This window comes from Coptis chinensis, chromosome 8 (genome assembly GCF_015680905.1).
Source record: "Coptis chinensis isolate HL-2020 chromosome 8, ASM1568090v1, whole genome shotgun sequence".
Taxonomy (NCBI): Eukaryota; Viridiplantae; Streptophyta; class Magnoliopsida; order Ranunculales; family Ranunculaceae; genus Coptis; species Coptis chinensis.
In genome coordinates this window covers 8,785,731-8,798,135 of record NC_141463.1, presented here as the reverse complement: position 1 = coordinate 8,798,135, position 12,405 = coordinate 8,785,731, and the positions used below count along the sequence as shown (strand labels likewise).

At 34.1% G+C, this 12,405-nt stretch overlaps 1 protein-coding gene across 1 annotated transcript; it reads right to left on the bottom strand.

The window, feature by feature from the left end:
• Nucleotides 1–7,319: 7,319 nt before the first annotated feature.
• On the bottom strand, nt 7,320–7,853 carry LOC147479742 (uncharacterized). Its single transcript, XM_086578486.1, has one exon. The coding sequence runs from the start codon at nt 7,851–7,853 to the stop codon at nt 7,320–7,322; it is 534 nt and encodes a 177-aa protein (XP_086434612.1).
• Between the last annotated feature and the right edge of the window lie 4,552 nt (nt 7,854–12,405).

Here is a 12,405-nt window from a genome sequence, read left to right as displayed (position 1 = left end):
TAAAGCATGCCTAGAGTCTATTCATAACATAATTAAGGATAGGACTAACAAATGTATTCCAAAAACTTAACAACAAAACTATAAAATCAGTTGGTTGCACACGAACACCATCTAGCTTGCATTAAATAAATGGAACAGACAGAAAAACATAAGCAACTTCATATTAGTGAGTTATGGGAAGATCTTTGCAAATGATATCGATATATGTTGCTCACTGAAATAGAAATATGGAAGTGTATAACAAAATGAAAAGATATAAAACGAATCAATACTAAAAAAAAAATAGAACACTCATCAAAACTTCCTGATATCCTGTTTGTCTCTTTTTTGTTTAGGCAGAATCATTTACGAAGGGGAAAGTTAAATCCGATATATCGCACAACTGAAAATTCAACATGATAGTTCTTAAAATGTTAACATGTCGCGTTAGCGGAATATGTTAGAGATTGATGCTTCCGCTTTTCTTAGCCCATTCACTAATAAACCCAGGAGATTAGTAGAAGAAATTAAGACTTAAAATTTTAGAGAGCATGAGAGAGGAGGGGATTACTTGAGGGCTTCACTTGGTTTGAGTCCTTTAAAATTCTTGCACAATGAAAATGTTAAAATTATATGAAGAAAAGAGGGAAGAATAGGCATAATCTGATACGCCAAGAGAGAGAACAGAGGTGAGGAGAAAGATACTAAGTCATTCCGTTACAATTAGTGGGCTATTAATTCACGTGACTTCAAAAAGCCCTTTTCGTTTTACTTTGTATTAAATTGTATTAAATGTTTTGCGAGCTTTGGACTTGCATGGTAACTCTATTGAAATGTTTCTTGATTTTAGCCCATTACATTTGTATTAAATTTGATTTAAAGTTCAAAAGAGCCAGATAGGAAAGAAGAGCAATTTGATTTATGCCTATTATTTTTTTATGTTGTTTGTGGCATTAATCTTAGTACACTCTAGTATTTTCAAATGTGTGGCATATGTATGAATTTGTAGACATTTTATTTTGAATTGGTACTACACGTTGGATGACATACTTCTCTGTTGTTGTTTGTTTTGTGGATACCGACCAATATGTGTTAACGAATACAATTCTTGAAATTGTATAGATATTTATAAAATCCAATTTGAAGTCATGAACTGAATGCAATTTCATATATTGTACTCTCAGCAATAGATAGTTGTTCATGTTTTTTTTTGTTTTTTTATACAAATAATATAAAGACAATAAGATTATTGTCAATCATTATTATGTAACATTAAGCCAGAAATTGTCGACAACACCTTTTATTATTATCTTACTAATCTTTTGAATTTCAAGGAGCACTTAATTGATGCTCTCTATGCACTGTGAATTGTTAGAAGACTCAAATTGGTTTGGTTGGCCAAAACCACAAAATCATTCTGGTTCTGTTGAGACATTTTCTTCATTGTTTTTTCTAATCATGATAGTCAGTTTTAGGTGAGCTTTATAAATATAGTTGTATATTTGTTAAGACTGTTTGAAGACCTTAAGTGCCAAAGGTGCCTAAATAAGAAATAAAATTTCTACCCCTTTTAATATTCCTTGACAATGGACGTGCCTTCAACACTTCATTCTTTAATAGTGAGTAAATTCATGCAAAAATCAAGTCAATCAAAGCTTCTCAAGATCACCAAAAAGAACTTGAGATAGATGAGTCTTTTTCATATATAATTATTATCTATATCTTATTGTCAAAATAACAACTACCCAATCAGATACATCTAAAAATATTAATAGAAAAATAAATAAATATGTTTATTTTGTTAGAGATTTACATGTTGCTTCTTCATTAATACATAAACATACAAACATATTATCGGCCGCTAAAATGGTTTTACACTTCACTGAATCTTTGATTATGCTTTCACAAGTTGGGATACTCGTGCTTTTCACCCTTTCGATACTTGAACAAAGTCTTTTATGCATTTCACACTTTGTACCGTATTGCTTGCGCCTTCAGCACTCCCATCCGAACTCTTTTATGATGAATCTAAGGTTGGTAAAAGAAAATAATAGGGTGTATACATAATAGAAACGGAAAAAAAAATGACAGATTGACAGTAGGTTTTAGCTGTAATATGATGTCTTGTGACTAACACATTTTAATTATGTTATACAATTGTTACTGGCAAATATCAAGAGTATTCTGATTGGTAAAGGCACATACGCTTGATGATATATGCATGTGAGCAGCTTTCTAAAATTGCAACTATGCAAGGCCCTCAAAGGATGCAAGCAAAGCTTAAGCCATCATTGCAAGCAAAGCATCAGGCCATTGCTTGAATCTCATTGAGAAGCCATCACATTGCAAGAAAAGATCTAACACATGTACGCTTTGATGTAGAAGTCTTTCTATAATATATCACAATTTAGTTGGGAAAAATAATCAAGTTAATGACACAAATAGCTAAAAGCAAATTATTATTCATTTATTGGCGTGTAACTAATGTAAAAAGAGTAACTAAATGTAAACTGTGGTTTGTGTGCATTCACTCTTTGTATCTTTTGTAGAGAGAATGTTCAATGGATAAAAACATAAAGTTGATGCCATCACTTCACATGCCTTTCAAACATAGAGAGATTAGAGATAACTCACCGAAAGCAAATCCCTATGCGATCCCAACCACCCTTTGTCTTTTCCCTTGTGTTTTTATTTGCCTTCCAAAATAACTCACCGGACATTGGTCATGGAATCAACTTTGGGCCATACGTTGAACCGAATGCCTAAAACGCAATTTCAAGAGAATTGGTAATCTGAAAAACCAAACCTCCTAATCTTTTAGCACACCTAATCTTTGCTGAAATAGTGGGGGAATAAGCACGAAAGAATAAAAATAAAATCAACGTGTAGACATAGATAAATTTGTACCTAGAAGAAGGCAAAATATGTAACTCTTTTTTCTATATATGTAGTTGTAATCATATCCAAAGCTTGAAGAAAATCCAAACCAAATGGAAATTGTAAAAAAAAACTGAAGAGTTCTATTAAAAAAAAATAATAATAAATTAAAAAAAAATGTAAGAGGGGAGACACTAGATTGACCGGAAAGGTGGCCTTTTATATCTTCATGAGATGCGTAATGGTAGGAGATTTATTTTATAACGTAACTCATAAATGTGAAATTTTATTTTAAACATAAGTGAGCATAGCCCACAAACCCTTTAATAATGGTTTAATGTGCTAACTCGCAAATTGTGTTCTGGTCGCTTAAAACCAAGGATGGTTCATCAAAATATGCAAGCATATATTGTCTCGTTAAAACCAAGTGGTTCATCAAAATATGCAAGCAGATTTGTCCGTTAGACTAAGTTGTGATATATTTATCTTTAATTCTATTGAAAACCTGAAGAATGACTGAAACACAGTGAAAGAACACACTGTAAAGAATACAATACTTTTAATGATGAACTACCTAAATTAGCAATCTATTTTCTAATACAGAGGCTTAGGCATAGAAGTTATTTGACTACTATCATTTCTATATAAGCTATCCATCTCTCTTGTTCCAACTTACTCAAATGTTATGGCCTTGGTAGAAAATAATTTAGTTCATTTAGACATTCATGAGCATAAGTTACTTGATGTACGTTACAATAATATGGTTAGAATAAATTTAAACCTTCAAATCCCAACTTCCAATGTTTTTAAGTACACAAACATTGACATCACTATTATACACACAACACAATTAATTCCTTCCTGGAAAGATATACTAAAATAGATACATGATATAGCTTACTAAAAGGGTTCTTAAGTATAACTATACCAAGGAGCTTAATACAAAATTTAGCTAACTGATAGGATCTTAAATCCAACCATATATTAAGTCTTAATTTAGAGGGCTTAAAATTTGGAAGCACCTCGCAACACCTTTAACACATCCAATCACTATGGAGTTTTAAGTATAGACATTGCAGGCAACCTTATGTACTCCAATCCCATGTTGAACCAACAAATTAGAAGAAAACAATTAACCAAATTAATATAATAACACAATATGATCCCAACCAAGGGAGATTAAAAGTTAAAAATTGGCAAAGCAATAAGTCCAGGACAAACATATAGTAAGTTGATGACCGAATGCATAAGGAAGTTTTGAGGAAGTAATACCTGAGTTGGAAGAGATGATAATATGTACATTTGAGAAGTACGTAATTCCTACACGAAGAAACACAAAGGAAAAATCTATAAGTACTGTACATAGGACAAAACGTACTTTTCATTTTTTTTCAATATCCGAAATCCAGGCCCTGCACCATGAATGGAAACAGCTTTAATTCACTGTACACAAATTCACATATAAAATCTTCAAATTAAATAGTAGTACATTGAATTAATTTGTAGAGAGAGAGAGAGAGCCCAAGTAAAAGAAGATGCCTTATTGGCATGAGAAACTCTATTTTTCCCATGTCTCTGTCTCTGTCGATACCAAAATTATGAGATCAATATAAAATTTGAGCATCAAAGACCACAACTACAGTTGAGAAAAAAAAAACTTGTGAACCATAAGGCTTGAAGCTGAAATCATAATAATGAAATCTAAATAAGTTGGTTACTTTCAAATCAAAAGAATTTCTTAGAGGATAATACATACTACATACAAACCAAATGGAAATTGTAAAAAAAAACTGAAGAGTTCTATTAAAAAAAATAATAATAATAAATTGGTTTAAATACAGAAATATGCAACGTACTTAGGTCCTATTAACACTTGTATCAACATAATTTTTTTTTTTTCACAAACGTATTAATGTACTATGCCCGATTTCACAAAAATAGCAATCCGTTAAGCTCCGTCAGTTAAGTAATGATGTGTCATTATTTTTTCAATTTTGTTTTATTTGTATTTTCCACTTGGCATCACATTAGCATTTTCTACCAATTCAGCATTTCCACCTCAGCGTTGCCAACTCAGTATTTTCGTTTTTTTTTATATTACTTTTATATATATATTTTTTTTTATATTATATATTTTTTTATTTATAGTTAAGTGACTTAAAAATAAATTAATAAATTTATTTTGAATTAATAAATATATAAAAAAGAATAAATTAATAATTATATAATAATAAAATAATTATATTAAAAATAAAGAAATATATAAATAATATATTATTTTATTTATTATATATATTTGAAAATTATAAAAAAAAACTATAAAAATATAAAAAATATTATAATATAAAAATATATATATATATAATAAAAATATATATTATTTATATATTTCTTTATTTTTTTTATATTATATATCCCAATAGAATCCTAAGTGAAAGATTAGTGAATCACAAGTGAAAGATTAGTGTTGTGGTGTTGTACCTTAATTGGAACTCGAGAGAGAGTGAAAGGCAGTAATGGAGTCAAATCGCGATTTGTGAAGAGTGGGGAAATCGAGTTTTGGCTATACCATAGTGTTGGGGTTTTTTTTGGGATTAAAATTGACCGATTTCGGTGGGGTTTGGTCGTTGGTTGAGTGCTGTCAAGAGAGCTCAGGTGGTCATTAATGGCGTCAAGAGAACTCTCTCTGGAGCGATGGAATTGGGTTTTAGTGAGAATTTCGTGTTTTTCGTTTTTTAGTTTTTGAAATAGTTTGAAATTTTGAAATTTTGCAATTTTTATTTCGAACTAGATCTGGTGATCTCATGAACAGATCTGAGGGACCAGAAGAAGTGTGAGATAAGAGTGTCACTATAAGAGTGGCACTCTAGCCTAACCGATATATCTACACTATATGATAGCCGGATCTTTAGGAGGAAAATTTCTCAACCGAACTGTGTATTTGTAATCTCTCTATTTTATGATTTTAGAACCACCTCCCTTAATTATTCTAATCAGCTCCTTCCTTTTTAAATAATTTACCAAAAACTCTCTCACTTTATTGAAATTAGAATTAGCTTCATATTATTTAAAATAATTTAGAAAACCTCATTCACGTCACTCAAATTATATTCAACCCCTCCTAATGTTTTTATATTATTTTTTAGATTATATCCGAATCTTTAGGAGGAAAATTTATCAACCGAACCTGTGTATTTGTAATCTCTCTATTTTATGATTTTAGAACCACCTCCCTTAATTATTCTAATCAGCTCCTTCCTTTTTAAATAATTTACCAAAAACTCTCTCACTTTATTGAAATTAGAATTAGCTTCATATTATTTAAAATAATTTAGAAAACCTCATTCACGTCACTCAAATTATATTCAACCCCTCCTAATGTTTTTATATTATTTTTTAGATTATAACTAGAATTCAAAAAATCATACTATCAGAGAGATGTTAGAGCGACAGGTTTAAAATTTGAAAAAATACCGATGCGTAGCATGGTTCGCATACTCGTATATATATATACTACAAGCGTGTAATTATGAATTAACCGACGATTTGGAATTATGGCATTTGTAACGGTACATGAAGTGGTTTGATGATTCCTCACGTATACTAAATTATAAAGCCTATGTGAACATGGGATTCAAGCAATGATGATTTTTGTTTAAGTCTACCACGAGGATATCCTCATAGGGACGCCAGCTGAGACCGTTGGATCTCGGATCCAACGGTCCGAAAATAAAAAACAAACCCATATTCTCTCTCTTCCTTTTTGTTTTGTTTTTGTTTTTGATTTTCAGACCATAGGATCCAATGGTCTCGGAACACTCATCCCTATAGGGATATCCTCGTGGTAGCCCAGATCTTAATTTTATTGAATGCTGATTTCAGAAGTTACTAGTACTATTGGTTTCACGCCACAAATTTAATTTGTCAGTTTGTGGACCTTGGAGAGTTGGACTTGAAAAACATGACTTATTCTAATTGTATGTAACAGAATAAAAAGCATCCAGTTTAAGCTTGCTTGTGATCTGTGATCGGTCTGGCGGTCTCCAGCAGCAGTCCTGTCTGAGCCATATCCTTTTAGGTTTCCTTGATCCGATTGAGTTTTGCTTGAGCTTTCTATGCTCCTTGGAGTTAGCTTTCTTTGCTTGTGTGGCAGCCCTCCACACCCTACTAATTATAGCAAATATCGCAATTTTAGCTCTCTTATTACAAATACATCAGGCTAGTAGAAAAGTCAGTAAAACTCATGAGAAGATGTTTGTCTTTTTAGTAGCTGAGATTATTTATTTATAAATTAGAAGGTGAAGGAAAGATGGCAGATGGCTCAAATGAAAAAGTTTTTTTTTTTAATAAGTTTTGAGGTTATGGCTGAACTCTACCTATATTAATATCTTAAGAAAATTTCTCTATTTTTGTCCTCCTCAATAAGTTTCATAAGCTTCTGACTTAAGGGAGGGGCAAAATATTCAGTTACATCTTCGATCAGTAGCCAAGAAAACTAGATGATCGGCTGTCCTATTAGCTTCCCTAAACACATGAGTGAACACTACTTGGTTAAACCTTCTTACCATCTCCAAAATTGCTGCCGCAATCTCTGCACAATACCATGGTGGCTTTTCTTGCCTCTGAAACACTTTTATGGCCATTAAAGAATCATAAGCTACTAAGACTCTCATTTGGTATATGAAGAGGCACCCTTGTAAACCCATGTAAATAGCCTTTAGCTCCTGAAACATAATTGATTTCATGCCTCCAGCAGTCATAAATGCTAGTAGTACATCTCCTTTATGGTCCCTTATGGCTCCTCCACCTCCACCTCTTGTGTCAGAAAGAGCCCCATCAGTATTTAGTTTTACCATACCTTCTTTAGGTTTCGTCCAAACACATTCTCTTGGAGCACGAGCAACACAGTTTACTTGAATTCCAATCCTCTCCAACAGTACTCGTATCTGCCCAACCTCTTTCACAGTAGATAGTTGGCTCTGTAGATAGGTTGTCATATCATTGACTAGTGATAAAACGTTAATTTTACGTTTATTTGTTTTTATTACTTAAGTCCGAAGTCCATAGTCCGAAGTCCGAAGACCAAAGTCCAAAGTTCAAAGTCCGTATAGTCGTCCGTATAGTTGTCCGTTTAGTCAAGTTACCTTACTCACGTGGGTTTGGTAGGATAGGTCGAGTAAGGGATCGTCCAAACCTTACGGCTCGGCAAGGTTCACAACTGGAATTATAACTTTTTAGTGATTAGGATTTTAAGTTTTTTAGTTGGGTTAATTAAATTAACGATAATGTATATAATGTAAATTACTAACGATGATTTCGATGTGAATAAACAAAGATAGAGAAACAGGGAGAGGGTTAATCATACTAATACAAGAATCATTTTTTAACAATTTATATTACCACATCACTACAGCTTTAATTCGTCTCGAGTTCATAGACAAACCCGAGACGACGTCGAGTATTGATCCATAGCGAAACGCGCATATCTCTGAGTCACATCGCACTAGCATAAGAAATTGAACTAATATTTCATCTCTAGAATATCATTTCAGCTCCTAACTCGATTCTACATCAGCTGGACAAATTGGAGAGCTGTCTGACACCAGAAAGTCGCGCGCGAGACATTTTGGTTCTCTCGCGAGACTGTTTTGGAGCATCAGCACTCCAAATTTATACAATCTCAGTCATTTTGGGACCGGATGTCTAATCTACACCTAATTCCTAAGTAGTGATTCTAGACTATTAAAGAGTCAATCCAGATTCTCACACGAGCAGCATAACCCTCCCCCTGAGAGGGGGGGGGGGGGATTAGCTCATGGTCATTGAAGGAATACTTAAACTTGTTGTATACAATAAATAAATAAATGCATGACAGGAATTAAACTTGAAAAGAAATGACTTTTATTAAGAAGAAATGACTTACAGTATTTAAGCTGCTGGAATAAAAAGGACGGAATTTAAAGTACTAGAATGAAAGTTAACTAACTACTGAGCGGAAGCTAAAGCATAAAAATGCTGAAGGAAGAATATCTGAAGACCCCCCCTCATATATATAGGCTGGAAACCCTCGTGAAGGGATTTTATTTGGTTTTGTCTTTTAGTAAATTTAGACGTTCAAAACTTTGAAAATCAAAGTTTGTCTTTACCTTGTTTAATTTGTCTTGTCTTTTCCGTATTAAAGTTTTGTCTTTTATCTAATTTCAATTCAAACCACCTACTTTGAATTGGTACGTGTCTTCCATATTGCGAGGTGACACAAAATTGTGACCATCACTTGCCACCTGCCTATGCTGACTCGTCATACTTTTTGGGCCCGCAGAGTGGGTTCACTTAGTGTGTCTAATGGCGGCGTTGATATTGGCACTTTTACAACTTTATGTCTTTGCGTAGAGTTCGTCGCCCTGGTTGCTCTGTCAGTTCACTAGCCAACGTCGGCATCCAGATTTATCAGATGTGAGCTTCGGAAGTTTGCTGCTTCTTTATATGTGGACCCGTTCTACACTGGTTTTGTTCTTTTAGAAACTTCGGCTCTAGTCAGGCTTTGTTGGGCTTCACTGGGGTTGAGTGGGGAACTTCAAATATTCAAATATTCCAGTATTCCCGTACTTCATTATGTTCATGTTAACTGCGGAAACCTACAAAAGTACGAAAATATAATTATTACATGATTATTAAACACATAATCAATCAAAATGTTATGTCTCTCGGGTTTAATATTACAGTTTTGGGTGCTTATCACACCACCCCCAAGCAGCATTTTGCTTGTCCTCAAGCAAAGAAGAGGCATTAAAATGATAAGTGGTCAAAAATGTGTTGTCCTAAGCTAAATCTCATTTCGCAGAGTGCGGTTGCATTGACCGTATGCAACAAGGCCTTGAACCACTAGGAATTCCTTAGTGAACGAGTTATAGCTTCGTGAGAGTTTTCCAGAGAAGATACTCACAAACTTCATTTATACTACAACGACTCAGTAACAAAGGCATGTTTTCTTAATTAATCTCAGGTATCTAGACATCTCACTAGCGGGGGAAACAAGGATTTAATTCTTTCGAAATTCAAGTTAATATACATACAATAATCAAAACATCTACGTATGAGCATGCATGCAGTGAATTTATAATGAAATGTACGAGCAGGGTCGTTTCTGGATCCTTTGGATATCGTCCTTAAGTAGGTTCTCACAGGTATATGTCGAAACACAATTTCTCTCTTATTTTTCCACTCAAGTTTTGCTATCTCCAGTATGTAGTGGGTACACGTTTCCTCACATACTCAATGACAATCAGAGGAGCCGAGGTCGAGAAGTCACAACTACTACTTATTATCCCACTATCATACTCCTAATTGAGCTAGAGGTCTTTATTAGGTGTTATGGGGTTTAGGAGGTAGTGTAGAAGAAAATGGAATATAAAATTATATTAAAAAACATTGATAAGTATGAGAGAATAAGGTCTTCGAGATATTTATACTAGAGAAATCATTTTTCTTTCCTGCTTCTAACATTGGTTTCCATACTTGGCTTTTTCAAGCTTTTGTATTCCCTTGATTTGATTTTGGGGGGAATTCTAATTTTGATATATCTTTTGATTTTTGGAAACATATTTCTATTTTTCTTTTTCTTTTCTTCTGAAGCAGGTAACTGATTTTGATTTGTGACAAGGTTTTTCTCTTCATTTTTCTGCACTTCAATTCATCCTATTTCTCATACTTATCATCTGTAGGCTTATTTATTTATGGTTAATAGATGGGTAATGAATTTTTGGTGAAATAGAAAGGGTTAATTAAAGGTTCAGTGGGGCGACTAGCGGTAATTTTTTTTTTACAGGTGTGAATTTTTGGCTATATTGATCCAAAGAAGGCATAAATTCTCGCCTAGGATTTGGGTAGTGATCAAGTAAGTAGACGTGTGAACTTCTCTATTTGGAAAAACTACTCCTCTGTGTCATTACTCACATATCACACATTTTGAGGCTTTTTGGTTAGATTCTTATAGGATATGGAAACTAAGTTGTCTAACCGTGGGTCCTAAAAACTTACTGTTGTGTACATTTAATGATAGTCAGTGCATGAATGCTCATGAAAAGATGTAAAAACTATTGCATATGTAGTAAATTAAGTTTCTAAGAACAAGTCCTAATTCTGATGCTAGGGTGAGATTTCTAAATATTTTTCATCACAGAAAAAGAAACGAGAATTTGTCACTAAATATGTTTATTTAGACATAAAGTAAACTATATACAACTATGCATGCTTAATTTTTGCGAAAGGTTCTCACCACCCCCAAACAGTCGGACGCTGTGTCCCCAAAGTGTTAAGAGGAAGAAAGAGTATACCTGAGAGGCTTTGAGCAAAAATATAGCTGACATCTTCCACAGAAATTTATTGTAACACACTATATATTATACATCATAAAAGTGAAAACACACTGTTAGATTGGCACACTGTTAGGTTATTTATTTATCTCACATCAAAACGTAAAACAAATATGTACATGCATCAACTCACATTGCCCGAACCAAGAGCTGGGGGATGGTCCATCCTTGCTTCGTCCCTGTAGAAATGTCATTCCTTTGCGTCACGCCAATCTATCATAGCTTTCCAGACTTCGCTCCACTTCCTCTTCTTTGCAGTGTCCACATGAGCTATCATTTTATCATCATTAGGGAAGGAACTCACTTTCTTTAGATACCTTGCAGGGCGTTGCCATGTCCGAAATCGCAAAGAACGAATGATCTTGTTGGTTGGACACATAGAGTCGACCTTAACCTAGTCCTGAAAAGTGGCCGCAAACTGTGGAAAGTACGTCCTCACTATCCTGCATGCTGTGACTAGCAAAGTGATATAGTGCTGCCGAAAAGACCGAGCCCTCTTTAGGTTCTCAATTACTAGGTCTGTGATGTCGAAGGCAGTATGTTGCTGGGCTAGTGCATGGAACGTCTTACAAGCTGACTTTGATGCAGTGGAAAAATGCCAATCCCCCATGATGTTCAGAAGAATAAATAACATGGCTGTTCAACATTCATGGTCATACTAGCAAGTGGAATATTAAAGTCTGGCCATCGGCCCGCCTACGACACGCTTCAATCGACTGGCAAGGCCATCGCCATAACGGCGCAAAATTTTTCCCAAGAATAGTAGTTAAAGTTGTTTTCTACCATGTATTGGATGGGGATGTCTGGCTGAAAAGGAGGAAGGTCTAGAGCCATAGCAACTGTTGGCTCTTAAAAAGAGTGTCGGGTGTTACCAATACGGATTGTAAATCCGTTCAAAGGGAAACCCCAGACAATGAGTAGATCTTCCATATGATCGTAAAAATAAGTTGCCAAACACGGGAGTATGTCCGCTCCGGTGTAGAATAAAGGGAGTTCCAACCGACTCGAAAGTGATGTAGTCCCCGAAAAGATGTCCATATGCAGGAGAATTCAGCAACGAATGGAAAGATTGTTCTAGAATCATCTTTGGAGCTTCCATTGTAGAAGATGTGTGAAGAAAGATGCTACCTGTTAGACAAAGATAAACAAATATTAGAATATGAAGAGAATAATTAAG